Source organism: Daucus carota, chromosome 3 (genome assembly GCF_001625215.2).
Source record: "Daucus carota subsp. sativus chromosome 3, DH1 v3.0, whole genome shotgun sequence".
Taxonomy (NCBI): Eukaryota; Viridiplantae; Streptophyta; class Magnoliopsida; order Apiales; family Apiaceae; genus Daucus; species Daucus carota.
The window spans coordinates 35429026-35450144 of record NC_030383.2 but is presented as its reverse complement, the minus strand read 5'-3'; the positions used below and the strand labels follow the sequence as shown (position 1 = coordinate 35450144).

At 34.0% G+C, this 21119-nt stretch overlaps 1 protein-coding gene across 2 annotated transcripts; it reads left to right on the top strand.

Annotated features, from left to right (window-relative positions):
- The first annotated feature begins 11436 nt into the window (after positions 1 to 11436).
- LOC108210827 (uncharacterized protein At2g27730, mitochondrial) lies at positions 11437 to 15279 on the top strand. Of its 2 annotated transcripts, none has more exons than XM_017382247.2 (4): positions 11437 to 11532; positions 12400 to 12511; positions 14363 to 14401; positions 14855 to 15279. In XM_017382247.2, exons 2-4 carry the CDS (start codon positions 12410 to 12412, stop codon positions 15059 to 15061), a joined length of 348 nt encoding a protein of 115 aa, XP_017237736.1. In that variant the 5' UTR covers positions 11437 to 11532; positions 12400 to 12409; the 3' UTR covers positions 15062 to 15279. The 2 variants fall into 2 exon arrangements, with proteins under 2 accessions (XP_017237736.1, XP_017237737.1); XM_017382248.2 differs by having other exon boundaries at positions 11458 to 11532; positions 12379 to 12511.
- Positions 15280 to 21119: the final 5840 nt, after the last annotated feature.

Genomic DNA, 21119 nt, shown 5'->3' with positions numbered 1-21119 from the left:
GGCAATGGCTATGGCACTTGTATTATCACAAAATATGGGAATTTTGTTTACTACAACACCATAATCATTCAGTTGATTCTTGATCCACAAGATCTGAGCACAGCAGCTTCCAGCAGCTATATACTCAGCTTCAGCAGTAGAAGTAGACACGGAGTGCTGCTTCTTGCTATACCAGGAAACCAACCGACGTCCTAGAAATTGACAGCTTCCAGACGTACTCTTCCTATCAATCCTGCATCCTGCATAATCAGAATCTGTATAGCCGGTTAAGTCAAAACCAGTATTCTTAGGGTACCAAATACCTAAACCAGGTGTACCCTTAAGATATCTAAAGATTCTTTTGACGGCTATAAGATGTGATTCCTTAGGATCAGCTTGGAACCTAGCACACAAACATGTTGCAAACATGATATCTGGTCTACTTGCAGTAAGATAAAGTAGAGAGCCAATCATACCTCGATAGCTTGTGATATCAACTTTCTTACCAGATTTATCCTGGTCAAGCTTTGTGGCAGTGGCCATGGGTGTCTTTGCCGGTGAAGAGTCTTCTAGATTGAACTTTCGAAGAAGATCTCTGACATACTTGGATTGGCAAATAAATATTCCATCATCCTTTTGGCTTACTTGAAGACCAAGGAAGTAGGACAGCTCACCCATCATACTCATCTCATAGTTACTCTGCATCAACTTAGCAAATCTCTTACACAAGTTATCGTTAGTAGAACCAAATATAATGTCATCAACATATATTTGTACAAATATCATATCCTTATCATGCAATTTGTAAAAGAGAGTTTTGTCTATGACACCTCTAGTGAAATTGTTTTCAATTAAAAACTCAGAGAGAGTGTCATACCATGTCCTTGGTGACTGCTTGAGTCCATAGACAGCTTTGAATAGGAAGTATACAAAATCAGCAAACTCTGGATTTTCAAAGCCAGGGGGCTGTTCCAGATATACTTCTTCTTCTAGATTTCCATTCAGAAATGCACTTTTCACATCCATTTGATACACCTTGAAGTTGGAGTGTGCAGCAAATGCAAGAAATATTCTGATGGCTTCAAGACGAGCAACTGGAGCATAGGTTTCATCATAATCAATTCCTTCTTCTTGTGAATAACCTTTTGCCACCAGTCTGGCTTTGTTTCTTACAACAATGCCATCACCATCTAACTTGTTAAGGAAGACCCATCTAGCTCCAATTGTAGATTTTCCTTTTGGTCTTGGAACTAGGGCCCAGACTTCTTGTCTCTCAAATTGATTGAGTTCTTCTTGCATGGTAAGAACCCAATCAGGATCAGCAAGTGCTTCTTCTATTTTCTTTGGTTCTAGTTGAGATAGAAACCCAGAGAATAGGCATTCATTTGTCGTAGCACTTCTAGTTCTTACACCAACATCAGGATCACCAATAATTAAATCAAAGGGATGATCTCTGCTCCAAATCATTTCCCTTGGAAGATGTGTCCTTGATGATTCAGCAGTATTATCATTAAGCTGAAATGTGTGACTAGTTGATCCATCAGCTCCCCCTGAGTTGTTGCCAGGTTGACTTGATGATCCACCACTGGCATCAGTGGAATCTCCAGCATTATTTCCATTTCCTCCACCATTGCCTGGATCATTATCATTGTTGTCATCTCCTGTTGCAACCTCAGGTGGAATATCATCATCTGAATCAGAGTCTGGATAGTTGTCAAACTTCAGAGACTCAGATGGATCAGCAGATTGTAGACTTGGAAGTTTAGTGTCATCAAATGTAACATTGACACTAACTTTCACTGACAGAGTATCAATTACAAAAACTCTATAAGCATTGTTTGTATAACCAACAAAAATTGCTTCAGATGCCTTTGGCTCAAACTTGTTCAAGTTCTCTTCACCATCCTTGAGAACATAAGACTTGGCTCTAAAGACATGAAGATGTTTGACATAAGGTTTCTTGTTGTTATACAGATGAAATGGAGTTTTCATATGATCCTTGTTGATCAAAGTTCTATTCTGGGTATAGCAGGCAGTAGACACAGCTTCAGCCCAAAAGTACAGAGGAAGCTTTGCTTCAGCAATCATAGTCCTTGCTGCTTCGATCAGTGTACGATTCTTTCTTTCGACGACTCCATTCTGCTGTGGAGTCCTTGGTGCTGAATATTGCCTTCTAATTCCCTTTTCAGAGTAAAAGTTGATTAGAGTTTGATTTTTGAACTCAGTTCCATTGTCTGATCTTACAGCTTTTACAGGAACACCTTTTTCCAACTCAACCAACTTGATATGATCAATTACTGTCAGGGGAGTTTCATCCTTAGAAGCCAGGAAGTAAACCCATGTAAATTTTGAGAAGTCATCCACAATAACCAAGGCATATCTTCCTCCATCAATGGATGTAACATTCACAGGGCCAAACAAATCCATATGCAACAAATGAAGTGGATCTGTAATGGTATTGATGGTTTTGCCTTTGTGAGATGCTCTCTTCGCTTTTCCTTTCTGACAAGCTTCACAAAGATCATCAGTTGAGAATTCCAGGGAAGGCAACCCTCTCACTAGATCTCTCTTGACTAGAGAGTTCATAGTTTTGAAGTTGAGGTGTGAGAGCTTCTTATGCCATAACCAACTATCTTCAGCAGACGCTTTGGCGTAGAAACAGTGAACTTCGTTTCCTGGTCCTGAAGACAAATCAGCTACGAATATATTGCCTTTCCTTATGCCACATAGTGAAGGACGCTTGTCCTTGATATGTTTAATGATACATATCTCCTTTTCAAAATGAACATAATAACCTTTGTCACAGAATTGACTGACACTCAGGAGATTATGTTGAAGTCCTTCAACTATTGCAATATCTTCTATGATAATCCTTCCAATTTTATACTTGCCATATCCCACAGTACGACCTTTGCTATTATCAGCAAAACTGACTGTGGGGCCAGCTCCTTCTCTTATGTCTTCCAGCAGGGATCTATTGCCAGTCATGAGCATTGACGCTCCACTGTCAAGCACCCAGGTAACACGAACAATTCCACTGGCACCCTGCAAAAGACAATTTGATTAAACATTCTTTGGGACCCACACTTGATTGGGTCCAGCAAACTTAAAGAACTGATTTCTATCAGGTGTAACAACAGAGCCTCTTGGACTGATACTTGGTTCAGACTTGACTGAACTTACTTCCTTAACGACAGCCTTATAAACCTTAGTTTTAGGCTTTGGAACATAAGTCTCCTTCCTAACACGAGTAGGACTAGCAGTCTTTGATCTAGCATGCTTGTTGTTTGTGTGTTGTCTAGGTGATGTGTTTTCATTTTTAGCATGCAAATTTTTAAAATAAGCAGACATCAAATTGAAAGCACAAGTCATACAATTATCAACACTACAAGATTTATGACATGCATCAAAAGCAGGAACAACAGAAATATCAGTCATAGTAGTAGGAACATCAATAGATTCTACTCTAACCTTGTTATCAGATTTAAAGTTCTCAGTAGAATGGCATCTATTGTTTCTGTTCTTACTATTCACAAAGTTATTAGGCTTGTTGAACTTAGTTCTTTCAGAGTTGACACCTAAACCAGCTTTAGGCAACCTAACGTTGCCTTTCACTTTGATTGGTTTCAGTGATGTCAAGATCTCATCTCTCTTCTCATTACTCTCTTTCAAGTTAAGGTCTTCCTGTTTGAGTTCATATCTAATGACAACAGGAGTCTCTAAAAGAGGTTCAGCTTCTGAGGTTTTAAACAAAGGTTTAAGGGAATCTTTCAAAACAAAAGGAATCCCTCTTTCCTCAGCACTCTTCTTAAAAGGAGTAATGTTACTAGCCTTACCTACGGATTTGTTATAGTCAAAACCTATTCCAACAGTTCTCTTGATCTCTCGTTTATCATTAAGTTCTTTGACTATAGTGGAGGCATCCTTAAAGGCTTTACATTTCACTTTCTCTTCGTCTAGCTGAAGTCTTAAAGCAATCTCACCTTTCTCTAGAACTTTGACTTTAGCACATTGTAATCCTAAATCCATAGTCAATTGTTCTATTTTAGGTTTTAATACTTTCATCTCATTCATCTTATAAGCATGAATTTCTAAGACTAAAGTATCAATTTTAAGATTGGCAGCTTTCATCTTTTTAATAGCATCATCTCTTTCAAGTCCTAATTTCATAAACAGTTTAGGGCATGTAGGATCTACCTGAAAGCTTCCAGCAGGAGGAGGTGAAGATGATCCAGTATTAGCCATGAAAGCAACATTCCCTAGCTGCTCCTCTTCATCACTATCTGTATCATCCCAGCTTTTGCCTTCTGCCAGATAAGATTTGCTTTTGAAACTTTGACTTCCAGAAGTACCATGATGCTTTCTAACCAGTGCATCATACTTCTGCTTCAGCTCATCATACGAATCTTTTCTTTTTCCTTGAACCTTGGGCTGTTTGCATTCAGTTGCAAAGTGTCCAGGTTCACCACAATTGAAGCATTTGAACTTGCTTCTGTCCACCATCCCAGTCTTGTATCCTCCTTTGCTTGTTGAAGATGAATAGCCTCCCTTCTGAAACTTACTAACAGTAGGTTTGTATTTATAGGAAGGGTTCTTCCGGAATCTCATGTTTCCAAACTTCTTGGCAAACAGGGATAGAGATTGATCTTCTAACAGTTCAAGCTCTTCCATTGTATAGAACTCTTCGTCACCACTGGAAGAAGCAGTCTGACCCATCTCAGGTACAACAAATTCCTGAGTGGTTTTAGAAGGAACAACAACATCCTTCTTCTTTTCTTCCAGTACAGGTGACTCAACAACTAGAGCTCTCGAATGGTTCTGTGTTTTACCCCAGCCATATCTCTGTTTACTCTGAACTTGCTCCAGTTCATAAGTTTTCAAAACTCCGTAGAGTCTTTCCAGAGAAATCTCATTCAGATCTCTGCTTTCCCTGATGGCAGTGATTCTGTGTTCCAGATGTTCAGGAAGGGTTAAGAGAAACTTCATATTGACCTCTTTCTTGTCGTAGAATTTCCCATTCAGATTTAAATTATTTATCAAATTATTAAGTCTGATAAATACTTCTGAAATCCCTTCACCGGGATGGGAACCAAACTGTTCATACTGAGCCATCAGTATCTCTTTCTTGTTTTCCCTAACTTCCTCTGAGCCTTCATTAATAATCTCTAACGTATCCCAGATTTGCTTGGCGTTCTTACAATTTACAACAGCATTGTACATCACTGGATCTAGAGATTCAACCAAAATTAGTTGAAGAGCATCATCTAAATTCATCTGTTCACTCTCTTCATCTGTGTACTCAGAAAGTTCTTTCGGAATGATCTGATGAGGTATTAACACACCATCCTCTTCGTGTGCTAATATGACATTCATCGGAGTAGTAACACCTTTGTCCAAAATCCCGATGTATTTTCTGTTCGCAGTGCGGAGGAATAGGAACATGTGCCTCTTCCATAGACCAAAGTGTTCCTTGCTGAACGGTGGGATTTTAATGCTACTGATCTTTTGTGTACTCATGTTTAAGGATTTGAAGTGAATAGTGTTTGGATGAGATTTGGATTTTTGAAAGAAAAATATTTTAAATCAAAATTAATTTTTGGAATAAAATTAATTCGAATAAAAAATATTTGGACGTTACAGAGTGTGTATAGGATCTGATACGGAAAATGGTATCAACCGCTCTGATGCCAATTGTTAGGTCCAGATATGATTGTAGAAGGGGGGGTTGAATACAATCAGTACCAAATCGTCGCGGAAGTGAATCTGATTGAATATGATTTGTTAATCAGATTATAATTAATTAATATAACAATGTTTGAAGTCGTTATATAATTAAAATGGTTCAGTTTTAATGTCCACTAAAGTTCGTAGAATAAATTCGACAGGGTATATTCTAGATTTAGTGATTAAAACAACCGGGTTATCAAAGCACAGAAAACTGTGGATATAACGATCAAGCAAGTTACAAACAACTTGAAAGCTTTACAAATGCTTTGAATACAAAGTGAATGAACACTAAAAATGAAGGATGCAATGCCATATTTATAGGCAAAGCATTTGTACTTGTAAGACAATTGAAAGACAAGACAATTATGAGTAGCAAAGACAAAGTAGCAAGGGCAAGACAATTTCAGATTGCCTTGCAAGCACAAGACACAGCAGAAAGACAATTTTAAGGCTAGCAAGACAATTCAGAGCTCGGTCAGACAATCTCCATTCGGTCAGACAATCAAGGATTGTCTTGCTGATCTTCCTTCGGTCAGACAATCTTTGATTGTCTTGGCAGAATGCATTCGGCCAGACAATTTAAGATTGTCTTGCAAGCATCCAGTCGGTCAGACAATCTAATTGTCTTGGCAGAGCATACTCGGGCAGACAATCCAGGATTGTCTTGCTGAGTACCATTCGGTCAGACAATTAAGAATTGTCTTGTAAGCTTCAGTCAGACAATCAGGATTGTCTTGCAGGCTTAGCTTCGGTCAGACAATCTGTATTGTCTTGGCAGTTGGAAATTCGGTAAGACAATCTCAGATTGTCTTGCTGAGCTTGAGTGGATGATTGAATGTAATTTGTAGATTATATTTAAATAGAAAATTATCCACTTAATTAATTTAATCATATAAATTCATAAATTAAATTAATTCGAGAGTGAATTAATTTAACAAATAAATTACATAATTAATTTAATTATTTGAGAAGTGAAATAATAATCTATTAAATATTTAATCACCCATTCATCAGTAGAATTGCTTCCCGTCTTCTTTAAACATTAAAAACTCCGTCTTGATTAGTCGAACGAACGAACCACCAACTCTGCTTGACTTCAAATATTCAATTTGAATAACTGATGCACAGATGTACTGTCTGGTTCATCTGTATCTAGTTAAATCAAATATTCTTTGTCAAATAAACATTTAAGAAATTGATTTGTTCGTCGAGTCTTCGTCTTGTAAGTACTTCTTCATTAAATGGAATCTTCTGATAAAATAAAGTATAGAAACTTTATATCTTCTGAACTCCTGAACGTGCCACAAAAGATTATTTGTGCACTGAGGCTTGAACATATTAATGAACTTCTTTCAGTGGTGTGCAGCAGCATCCTGGAATTTATCTGACATACAATTCCCATAAATCATTTGACGTTCTTCGTACGGATTCCGTTGACTTGCTATTTACTGAGCTTTCTTATCTGAGTTGAGTTGTACCTCTTTAAATACAAATAGGCTGAACATATGCCTTTCAATTCAATAATCTTCGAAAAGCATATGGATTAAACACAAGATATTAATAATCACATTATCAATTCATACTAATCCCAATCTGTTGTTATATGGCATTATATTATCTCTATTACCAAAGTCAGTTTTAGATCTAACATGAAGTTCTAAACGTTCTACTGACATAAGGTAGACATTCCATCATAGAACAAAATAAAATCCTTAACAAAAAATTCAGATTAGATAAGCAAATATAATTGTACTAGGGAATCTGAAAGTAAATGTTTTAACAAAGTTTTACATGCTAGGATCATAACCCCTAAAACTAAGAGTTGTTTTCCAAAGGAAAGCCTCTAATCTCACCATTGCAAATAATCATATCCTAAATATTCATACACATGTTAAGAATCTACTAAAGACACATGCACAAGATTATCATCAATCCTAGTTACCAGAACAGTGATCTAGCATACTAGTTCAACATTATCTACTGTGATGCTATCATGCTTGTGCTTGTGTGTTAAACAATTCTACTCAGAGATTTATAACATGCTTTGAATATAAAGAAATAAGTATTGCATAGTTAGAAAGAATTCATACATGAGAAGTGCAAAGTGAATCATCTTCAGAGAATGCTTGGATAGCCAAATAACCATAATCATCCTTCTCATCAGCAAGTGATCCATCTCACACCTTTCCCAAAATAGCATATGAACTTGTTGTGATGCTTCTTTCAAAACATCCACTTGAATTTCCGACAAGCCCTATCATCCTTGTTTGTCGAGGCTTCAATATATATAGCAACCCTTCTTTGCTAAAGATACCAACCAATATTGTGTGTACTGACCAACTCAGTTTTGAAACAACCTCCTTGAATTGAACCCTGAAGAGTCTCCTCTTGAAACCAATAGATTCCATCTGAATCTGACATGACTAAACCTCTCAGACAGTGTTATACTAATCCTTGAAGTTCTGTCCTCACATTCTTCAAAAGTGTTAACTTTCGTCGACGCTTCCTCAAATTCAGCAGTTACTAACTCTTCTGTTCAATCCTAAGGTTCTGACATAAATGCACAAAACTGATTTGGTGCGGTAGTAACTCGATAATTATATCCTTAAACCTCCACAGTTCTCTGTCTTTGGTTCAGTTGATTCTATATGGATTTAGCATTGATACAATTCACTGCGTAATTGTATATCCTTGAATCACTGAGTTAGATTGAAATCCCTTGAAGATTCTTCTGCAAAAACTTCTCTTTTCCTACTACTAGTGGTGCCATTCAAAGTTGACATTCCGAGCCCTGGAAAGATGCTTCATTGCAGATGTAGCAAATTCCCATCCTGATCTGGTGATCTGATAATCAAGTCGGAGTAATTTCTCAGATCAAGGCCTAAAGTACCTTCTTCAAAATTCACTGTCAGTAGTGTCCAATCAGTCTTCAATATAATCTTCTTCGAATCACAATCAGCTTTATTGAATATAGAAAAACTGCTTCTAACAATCCTTTGAGTAATCAATTGAATTGGGTTATCAATGTACTTCCATTACCGGTTCTGAGACTCTGGTATTTGAAAGGCCGGTGTTTGTCTTGTAATCTGTCAGTCTTATATGTCTCAATTAAATGTCAATCTAATTTGTCTTGGAGTAGAGTAATTAAAAAGGTTACGGGACACTTGATTATTTAAACTAAGTTTAAATTATAAAGAAAATAAATTTAAAAATAAGTTTTAAAAGATTAAAGAAAATAAAGTATAAAATAAACTTAGTTAAATCTATAAAGTAAATTTAATTATATTTAAAAAATAAACTCAAATAAATTTATAATAAACTGAATAAGTTTAGAACAAATTTACTTCGAATTCATTTAGTAAATATATTAAAAGTTATTAGATAAATTTAATTTTTGAAAATATTCAAGTGTCTCGTCTCCAATTAAATCATAGCTTCCAGAACAAACTAAATTGAACCCTTGAACTTGAACTTATATCGATAATCAGTTAAATACTCTTAAATTTATATTTTAGATTTTAACTTAAATTTAAATCATAAACTATAAAATTTAAATAATAAATTTACAAAATTTATGATAAACTTAATAAAGTCTAAGAGAAAACTTTACAAGTCTAAAATAAATTTGAACAAATTTATTAAATAAATTTGATAAGGTTTATAAAATAAATTTAATTAAGTTCATAAAATAAATTTAATTAATTCATAATAAACTCAATTAATAAGTTTAAAATAAATTATATCAAATTTATAAAATAAACTTATTAAAATTTAAAATAAAAATTTATAAGTCCTGGTCCAAAGTTCTGTATCCAACAGATAATCCTTGCTTAGGCATACGGACAATTTCAGCAACACAAACCGGAAGAACATTTCCCATAATCAAATATCAAAAGCTAGGTTCTTGATTTTCCGTACGATAAGGATCCTGATTTGTATATCAATCAGCCTCGCTCTGATGCCAATTGTTAGGTCCAAAGTATCGTAGAAGGGAGGGGGGGTTGAATACGATACTCACTACAAATTAAAATTCTTTCGAATCTTGCGGATAAATAAATTGTAGTCCTGTAATGGGTTTCGTGTTCCAGATATATATCAGATCGGTTTCTGAGGATATGAAAATATTAAATCAACACACAATATTTTCCAAGGTATATCTGTATATTGATAAATACCTCGAAGGGTGCTATAAATCCAAACCCGAAAGTTGGCTACAATGACTATTGATACAAACACTACAACCCCTAGCATCTAAAAATATATTTCTTTTGGTGTGGTAAGCTAAGGTGTTGTGTGGAGAGAGTTTGTACAATATGTGTCAAGAGTGTGTGTTACAATTGTGAGAACACACATGGGGTATTTATAACTTTTCATAAACTAACCCTAGTTAACAAAATTGAGTTGGCGCCTCTTGAGTTTGCGCCACCTTCATCCACTATATGCACAAGTTGTTTTGACTTGGAATAAATCCAAGGAACAAAAACTTGCGCCTACCGTGGTTACTAAAGACATGAAGTTGCGATGTTCTCCACTGTACAACTGATATCACTCATGGTTAATAAATTAACCAGCTTGTGTTACCTGAACTTGCGCCAGGTAATCCAAGTTAGAACTTGGCGCCACTCCTTGCACAGTAGTAGCTATGAGTATTGCTGTTGGATTTGCCTAGACTCACTGTGTCCACTATAAGCAATCAGCGCAAACTATAAATGTACAATACTGCCCCCCATGTTATACCAGTGTTCTACACAGGATGGAGCATGGTTAATTGAGTAAATAGCAACCTTGCGCCTCCATGAGTAAGCCTGTACATAATATTTATTTTTGCCTTAGTTTCTGCTGAGCTCACGTCAACTGGCGCTCAATCACCACAGTATGTACACTGTTATCACTCCTGGTTGATAGTGGCCTCACTAACATTAACCAGGGTGATCAAGGAAGTTGCGCCAACCTTAGACAAAATCTGGAAGCATGCAAGTGTCGCTCCATACTGCCGTGTATCTATACTCCTGCCTTAGTCTTCATACAACATCAACATACACTAGCATACATGTAGAAGAAAGAATAGCGCCACTCCGTTGCATTATATAGCTCAGGTGCCACACAAGTAAACCCTAGAGTGCCCTAGACAAATGCCTCCGTCTGTACCAAAACCCTAGGTCTCTCATTCTCCGTAAAAATGAAATTATACTCTCTTTTTTAAATTTATAGATCTAGATGATTCTCCTAATTAAACTAATTTTGTTTTGAATAAATAACAATTTACTTTATTTTATATTGTATGTTTAGAATTTTTTGTTTATATATTTTTAATAGTTAGTCGATTATTATTAAAATTATTATTATTATTATATACACATTCTTATGTTAGTATTTTATTATAAATTTAATTGTTATTTTTTTTAAATTTTTTTATTGATTGACTAATTTTTTTATAAATAATTAATATATAATTTTTATTCTTGTCACATATTATATATTATAATTATTATTTATTATTTGTGTATATAAAATATATTTAAATTTAATTTATTTAACAAAAATATAAAATGCTACTTAGACAATGTATGTTTTTTAAACGTTTTTCTTATTTTAAGTTTTAAATTAATTTAAAATAAAATAATAAATTTAAAATTCTATATTTTTGTTATAATCGATTCACAGGACCCTTAATACTTTATTTATTTATTATTTATATTTATTATTAATAAATAAATCGCCCCTAAAACCTTTCCTCTTCCTCAACAAACAAAGCATTCAGCTCACTTTCTCTCTAGTCTCTCACAGACACATTCTCACTCTAAATCACCGCCGCAAATTTTCCAGGTAATCATCCACACACATTTGTATTATGCAAATACATCATCTAATCAATTTTTTTCTTCTCCTATATTCAATTTTTATCACGCTTATTATGTGTTTATGAAGTTAGGGTTTGTTATGTTACAAATTGAAGCTCGTGCTGTGATAAATTACCTGTCTATCATCGTTTGTTGTGGTTTGTTTCTTTGATTCTGTATCTGCGTTGTTGATATTGTAGTCGAGTTTTTGTTTCACATTTCTATTGAATCTGTACGCATACTAGATGTATATTGATGGATGTGCGTACAAGTAAAATCTCCAAAATACGTGTAATGTTGTGTATGTGTGTGTATACTATTTGTTTCGTTAGTTTTGTTTGAGTTGGCTCGATATATAGAGATTGATGCCGCTGGATTGTTGAATATGTTGCTTGAATCGGATTTACTGTTTTTGACTTCTCGTAAATCGTAATTCTGAATGCTGTTTATATTTTGGTTATGCCCCAAATCAAACTGTCTTTTGTTTTGATTTTTGTGTACTTCTGAACACTATTCTGGCTGTATAGATTGCATTCGACGAAGCTCTTTTATCTGGTATACACTCTGCATCCTGTTCTCTTTACTTGATTTTTTTTGTAGTATACTATTTTGTATGTTTTTATTGGACACCTGTAATGCAATTTTTTTATTTGTTTGTTACAAGTAAATGGCTCTGTGACTATTATATGCTGTTATATGTGTTTAAGAAAATTTATGATAAGTATGTGCTTCAAAATTTTGTGCTACCTGGGTGGTTTGTTTTTATTTACAATTTAATAGCTAAACTCCCTTGCATAAGAATTTAGGAGATGGATTTTGATGGATTTAGCAGTGAGTTTTTTTCATTCTGCAGGCTAACAACCATGTCATCGAGGGTACTTGCTAGGTTCGTGTCACGTAGGTTTTCAAGTAGTGGCAAAGTCTTGAGCGAGGAAGAAAAAGCTGCTGAAAATATTTACATTAAGGTACTTTCAGCTGGTGTTTGTGGCTTTGTGCAACTCCCCCCCCCCCCCACCCCCCCACCTTGATATGGTTTGTGTTGTTTTCTGCTTTCATGTTGGTGACTGTTTCTTTATAATGTAGAACATGGATCTGATTATAGCTTTGTATATATTATTACCTGCATTGGAGACGCTGCTGATATTCATTGCTTTGCAATCTTTTTGGTGATCTTAAATGTGGATTTAAATGAAAATTTTGGAATATCACAAGAAATCTATTTTGCTTAGCCTTGTCTGTGTTAAGTTCCCATGCATCAATTTTCTGAATCATATTTTAGTTTGTGTTGATGACTTATACCTTGTTACCCAAACACTTTAACTTTGTTTCGTTACAAAACTTGTGTTGGTAATTTAAATGTATTTTTCTAAGATTCAAAAATGGGAGAATCTTTGCTTTAAATGCAGGAGTGCTTTTACAATTTTTATATAAATAGCTTGCGAGACCGGATAGAATAAATCTACAAGTATAGAAATGAGGTGAGTTGATTGTCACCTGTTAAGCTGAGGTCGCACCGAAGTAGGAAAAAAGGAAAGAAAAATATTAATCCTAGCCCATACTTCATCAATCTGCGTATAATCCTAGAAGTGGCAAAATCATTTATCACCCAACACTTTTTCCTCCAGAGGTGTATACTTCTGTTGAGTATTCTTTAGCCTTAGAGCAAGTCCAAGAGTGCCCTAAAATCATGTCCTAACTCAAAATTTAAGGCATTTGAAGTAATATGGTGCTCCAACAATGTCCTAATGGTGCCTCAAAATACTAGGACATCTAACAAATGCCTTATTTTTGAGGCACAATCATGCATGCCCTAAACCAATTCTATCAATAAAATATTAGCTTACTCACATTCCAACACACCTCTCTTCTATCTCTTTTTCACTTCCCTTCAACAATAATTCAAATATACTATTATTTAAATAATAAGGCATAATAATAGGGCATGTTGTTGGAGTTGTTATCTTAAAATGATGTCCTAAATCACTAGGACATTATTTTTTATTATATATATAGGGCACTTGCTAAGACACTGTTGGACTTGGTCTTAGGTGGTCAAATATTTGAGTACAATTCATTTTCCTCTCTCCCTATCTCCACTAAGTAGTCCTGAGAAGATGTCCCTTAATCAGTCAGCTTCCATTTACATTGCTTTTTTTTATACTGTTTCTTCTCTAATGTATATGATATTTGTTCATGTTGACGCCATATATTTGCTTCTTGTTTTTTTGCGTTTAGAATTTAGAGGCAGTGGTAAGTGGTGCTTAAGTGTATGCAGTTCTTTCTTTTTTGGCAAGAAGGTGGTGAATTGGCCCAGTAATAGACTTGGGCATGCTATTTAGACTCGTGCTCTTCGAAATATCTGTTAACAGTTTATGGACATGGTTGGAAATTCTTATATATTGTTGAAGTGGAAGTGGAAAGAAGATATGACAGTTCCATTTATTTGAAACTAGAGTATGCCTTCAAGACCTATAAAGTTGCTTTAAGTTGTTATTTATATGCCAAGTGTATTTGCAGAATTGTGAGAACTAATGCCTATGATATTTCCCTGATATCACAGGCCTTTTTTTACATATATGTATACTTAGCCTTTTGCTAACCCTTTGTTGGCAAATGAGATCCATATTGCAGCTGCATTGTAGGTTTTTGGTTTGAAGTCCTGAAAAGGAAAAATGAGAGTATTTTCCTGTAGGTACTGTGTGTAGTTTGTCAGCAGGTCGATGTTTTATACTCTGTTCTGCTTTGCACTGATATTAATATATTCTTTGAATTTGATGTTGTGATCCATGGCTTCATTCATATGTTCTTATCTGCAGAAAATTGAGAAGGAGAAGTTGGAGAAGCTTGCACGTAAGGTATGTTCAAGCCTTAGCTTTTCTTTTCTGTTTCAAATTTTTGCTTATGCATTGGCATTTGTATTCTGCAAGTGTGGCACAGTTGTTAATAGGCGCAACAATCACCAAACAACTATAAACTTCAATATTTTTTTTTTTGAATAAATATAAACTTCAATATTAAAAAGGAATTTGAAGATATAAGTTGCGCCCTTGTACATTGGCATTTGTATTTTGGCATACATTAATCTGTTTTGCAGTTGGCTTGTGTATACAACATATCAGCTTACCGTTAACCAATTAGGCAATTAGACTATTAGAGTAAATGTCCCATGTCAGTTTAAAGAAAACCTTAAAACCTAGTTATGTGATTCCTGTACGTTCTTACATATTTGAATCTATGTCAATTAGATGGTCACTTTTGTCTTGAGCTAGAAAAGGAATTCATCATCATTGGCGGTGGTTTGTTTTCAGGGTCCTAATCCAGAAGAAAAACCCCCAACAGCTACAGCGGACTCTGGATCAGTAACTGATGCTAAAGCTGCTAGCCAGTCCTCAAACTCTGGTGTCTCAACTGATATACACCGAAACTATGGGGTTCTAGCTGGAACTGTTACACTTTTGGGTGCCTTGGGGTGGTATCTCAAATCAAACAAGAAACAAGAAGAGGTCCAAGACTAGGTGAGCTGCTCATGCTCGTTAAGACAGTTGCCATATGAGTAGGTACCTGTGAGTTTCAAACTCTGGTTGATGATGAAAAATAAGATAAAATCCGTTATCTGAACTACCAACATTATTTCCATTCTGCAAGTGAAAGCAAAAATTTGTAGACTATCTTCTTTTTTCCCGGATGTAGAGAAGTTTCAACCATTTTAAAGCATGCCTAGTGTTGGTTTCTAGTGTGTCCACTTTTTCCTCAACCCATTTTTGATGTGTTGTTTCCACCCAACATTACTTTTACAGTGTTACTAGATGGTTCGAAGACATTGCCAGATGTCATAAAGACATTTGGTAGATTTGGCTGAATAAATATATAGGCTTTTTACTGTCTGGCTAGAAAACCTATCCTACCCTTCACATTTGAAAACAACCTTACACCATGTCTGTACGGCAATTTGACGACATTTGAAACATAAATTATTTAATGTTTAAATTTAATTAGCTCATAACCTGTGCAACGGGCGGTTATAATATTTGTTATTTTATCGTATATATTTAACTTAAACTAATATTATTGTGAAAATAAAATTATGATAGAATAATATGATTAAATTAATTTTTTACTTAATAGTTGATAAATTCTTAATAGTTAAGTCCGTCAAATGACTAATTAAAAATTAGGTCGAAGATATATATTTTACAGAGAATGTTAAAATATGTTTTTTTTTTCATGTTATAATTTAAGAAGATTTTTAAAATCATATATAAATCAACCAATCAATCTTTTAATATTTTGTTATTGATAATTAATAATATAGTATGGAACATATTATAAGTTAAAAGAGACACGTAAAACTAAATAACGACCTATCATACTAACTTACTTTTTAATTTTTTGCTTTAACAGATAATAGAAAATATACATGTTACAAATCAAGAAGGTTCGTGGGTTTACCAACTGGGCTCACTGAACTCGATTAACCGACCGGATAAAACTTACAAGTAAACTAGATATAAAGATGGCGACTAGGGTTGCTGTTTCCATTATTATACAATTTCAAGACTACAACGGATCTGTGATAAGATCGTTTATTTACAACAGAATGGTATACAAAGTCAACAGCTCTCAATGAATACAATAGGATTTATGGCTACACAGAACGTTTCGGCTAACTCTGTGCCAGCAGCCGCGGTATCCCACGCCCATTCTATATTTTCTCCGTGGTTGGTGATAGTAGGCACAATACAAATAATAAGTTGAAAATAAGCATAGACACGGAGATTTCCGAATAGGTCAACCTTTCAAACTGCTGCTGAATCCATGGGCAGGCAAGAGACAACCTGGCGAACTGAAACATCTTAGTAGCCAAAGGAAAAGAAAGCAAAAGCGATTCCAGTAGTAGCGGCGAGCGAAATGGGAGCAGCCTAAACCGTGAAAACGGAGTTGTGGGAGAGCAATACAAGTGTCGTGCTGTTGGGCGAAGCGGTGGAGTACTGCACCCTAGATGGTGAGAGTCCAGTAGCCGAATGTATCACTAGCTTACGCTCTGAACCGAGTAGCATGAAGCACGTGGAATCTGAACTTTACATGTTTAAACTTTAACAGTATAATAGTATATTATGGATTTATAATATTACTTTTAAAGTGAGGTCATTAGAGTATTTTAAATTAATATTAATGTATTTTGGTTGAAAAATATCACGGGTTATTTATTAAAAATTATATATAATAATATTATATTTTATATAAATGTAGTCCATGTTAATTGTGGAAGATCCGTTTTTTTAATTAGAAAATCTAAAAAAGATAATGTGTTTTAGTTAAAAAGGTAATTATCATGTTGCTCGATGTTATTTTAAATTATGGAGCTTTTTTAGTTAGAAAATAAAAAAAATAACATATTTTAGTTAAAAAGAATAATTGGTTATATAGATAGGCTCGTATTTTGGCCTAAGTACCGACCGACCGAACTTTTAATTTTTCGGATTTAATAGTATAGTATAAATATATTATATCTTTTTTATATGAACGTGGCATGTGTTATTTTTGAAAAATCGATTTTTTCGTTAGGATTCTGAAAAATATAATGTGTTCTGGTTAAAAAAAGGTAGTTGCTATGTTGTCCAATATTATTTTTAGAAAATTGAGTTTTTTTAGTTAGAAAATATAAAAAAGACAATAGATTCAGTTAAAAAGATAATTGATTATATAGTAGGCCTTATAATTTGGCCCAAGTACCGACCGACCAACTGACTGACCGACCAAACTTTTAATGTTTCAGCTTTAATAGTATAGTATAGATACGCTGAGATGAAAGTTTCAATAATTATTATATTAATATGAGTTTATTGAAAAACGCAACACTCGGATTTCCGAAAAAGCATTTATGGTCAATACTTTACATAATTGCACTTTGCACCCTGTTGGTTCGTTTGGCGCGTCACTTTGCACCTCTTCCGTTAATTTTGACTGTTAAGGTTAAAAGTCTCAGGGGTAGTTTGGGAAATTTAAAAGAGTTGATTTTAACCAGATTTTATTTAATTGTTTTGACCCTTTAAACGATATTTTTTGAAAAGTCTTAAAGAACGAAAGTTGTAAATAATGAAAAGATTCTTTTAAAACAATAAAATTCAAAATTATTGAAATCTTTTTTGTAATTGTTTAATAAATTGCAAAAATCAGAGATCTTGTAAAAGTTCGTAAGAAATTCAATTAATTTCGGATTTCGATGATTTTTGATGATTCAAAAGACTTTCTGGTGACTTACACTATTTTGTTTTTGCATGTTGGTGGTCGTAGAATTAAACTCAGCATTTATGTGGCCGAACAAATCAATTTTTAACAATTGAAGGGCTCCGCCCATTCCCCATTAAAACGAAGCAAACGCCGTCATTGATATAATGTATTGACGTAGACATAACATAAACCGCTCGACTTTCCCTTCAAATCCAAGATCTATTACCCCTCTTTTTGCAGAAAGAGCGAGTGAGTAAGGAAAGAAATAAACCATAAAATCTTGAAGTTTCCTGTTAAAGGAAATTACTGAAGAAATAAAGATGAGTTGGTTTCGAAGACTCAAGGAGGATGCTGCTGTGGCTTTACAGTTTGGAACTTGACATTAGGGATTTTATATTTAGGGCATTTACACATTTCAAGATGTGCGTATTATTAAATGGATATGCTTGTTTATTGATCCACCGAAGTGCTATTTTTTTTTGAAGTAAATCGTACTTGCATTAATTCAAATCCAAATCCAGTACATGAGTAAGAAATTTAGGTGGAGTGACAACCCACTCCCCTATATTTGACATAGAATAGACAGCTCGTGCCAGAACATGGGCTACACTATTCGCAGAACGATAATCAAAATCAACTAGCACAGGACAGATGTGCTTTAACATATGGATACAATCCATAACAATAGTCCCAAAATAAGCCTCTCCCAATCGACCATTACAAGCAGTAGCTAGCTCATACGAATCTGTCTCAAACACACAGTGATTATATCCTTTCGCCATAACCCATGACAAGGCTTCCTTCAAAGCCATAGCTTCAGCCTCTCTTGGTCTCCAAGCCCCTGCAATTTTTCGGCTCCGACAAACTTAGCCTGACTATCTCTAATGACTGCACCAACACCAATACTACCATCAAGGAACACTGCGGCATCAATGTTTATTTTCACCCATCCCTCCTTCGGTGGACACCAGACCCTGTGGCACCGAAGTGCTATTTAGTTTTTGTTTATTCAATGTCCTTAGTTGGTTGTCGCACAATAAATTATTGTGAAATGTTGTATATTTGCAGATTCCGATGACATTAAACTGAAAATATTTCATGGTGGCAAAATGACGGATGAGCCTAAGCTTGATGTGGGTGGTGATATAGATTACATTGACTTTTGTAATACTGATCAGATTAGTCTCATTGAGATATATAGTATGTTCAAAGAGATAGATGTAGAAGGTGGATTTCATGTATTGTGATATTAGCTTCCTAGTTCTACAATAGACATGGGATTGTTTCCACTAGATAGTGATACAGAGTTGATGACCATGTGTGAGTTTTTACCCATGGATAAGTACATAGAGATATATGTGTCCAATATGCCTGCTATAACTATGGAACAACCTGAGACAAACAAATGATCTTAATGTGCAGTATTTTGAACCAACTCCTACTAAAAAGCCAACACCTCAAAGGACTATGCCAATAAATCTTATTGATGAGGATGAGTATGACTTTGACAATACTATGCCAATAAATCCTAATGCTGAGGATGAGTATGACTTTGACAATACTAAATTCCTATTCAGCACCCAATGTGAGATAGAAACAGAGGAACAAGTGAGGGAGTTTGAGGGTCTAGATAAATCTTTTTCAGATCCTGATAGTGATGAGGATTTTGTATTGAAATCACAAGATAGTAGTGATGATATCTTTCGTTGTGATAGTTCTGACCAAGATAATTCTGATGATGACTTACTGTTTGATACAAATGTGGATCAGCCTCAGCAAGCGGAGCTCTTCAATTGTTAAAAATTGATTTGTTCGGTCATACAAATGCTGAGTTTAATTCTATGGTCACCAACATGCAAAAACAAAATAGTATAAACCACCAAAATGTTATTTACTCTAGAATCTATCATGATATGATACTATTATCTCAAGTGACCTTTGAGTTTTGGGCGAGGATATGTAGTTCAGTATCAAATTGGAGCGACTACTTGTAGGAGCAGAGTTTCTTAACAGAAAGATAATATATATATTTTTTTAAAAAAATAAAAAGTACATTTAGAATATTCGCAATTATGTTAAGAAAATAGTAAAATTGTAAATTCTTTTACAAAATACAGTATATTTGCTAAATTCCCTTGATCTTTTTTACTTGTGATAAATTTTAATACAATAAACTAAAAATTACATTGGTGGACTGTGTAATTGAAGGTGGTTATAAAATTCTTTCATTCATTAGTTTTGAATTTTATTTATAGATTAAATTTATAATATATAAAATTATATATTAATAAGAATTTGAGAAACAATAATAAAAATATATTTTTATTCCGTAATTTACAAACGAATGCAAAAAACGGGACAGAGGGTAGCAGCTAGCAATATATATATAGAAATGCTACGTCCACAGAATTAGATACAGAATTCTGTACAAAATGAGCTGGCGTGCCTGACGTGCATCTGATGTGTAAAGCTTGTGTGCCACTAACCTAATCTACGTTGCTATTTCACTTTTGTTTCTTTTGTTCTTTGTTTCTCATTTAACTTTACTTTTTCTACATTACAAAATTCATTTAATGAATTTTTCCTCTTATGTTTTATTACTTTTTTATTGTTAAATATTTAATCTTACTCATATTATTTTTTAATATCCATTCAATATCTACTCTCGCATTTTATTTGTCATCAATTCTTTCCTAAAACTTATATTTTATTATATAGTTATTTTTTTGTTTTAATTAAAAATAAATAATAAATAAACTTGATAAAATCTAAATTTATTATCATAAATATTAGAATTCATAACCTTTTACTTGGTTTTGGTAACATTCAAAAATAATGTTTAAAACTTTATAAATAATATTTTTTCTATTTGAACTTATATTTAAAGGTACTTGTTTGATATTTGTGGCCACTTCAGTGACCATCTTGATACCGTTTTGAGTTCAGAGACCAACTTGATACATTAAGCCCACTTCAGTGACCAATTAGATAATTAACCCATTAATATATACATAACTTAATAAAAGGGTTTAATTAATTTATTATTTTATCTAACCAGTAAATCAAATGGAGTATGAAATGGTAGGAAATGTCCATGAACATGAGTAAGGGAGGAATAATCACTGGCCATTGACAAATCATTTTGAAAAGTATTCTCCCCACAAATATTTGCATTTTCCTACATACATAATTATATTTATTATTAGTTAGGAATATAATAAAGAATGGCTAATACCAAAAATATTTCATATACTTACATTCCTAAATATTTCATATACTTATAATAAAGAATATAATAAGCCATGATTTGAACAACCAAATAAAAGTATTTGTGTCCTTGAA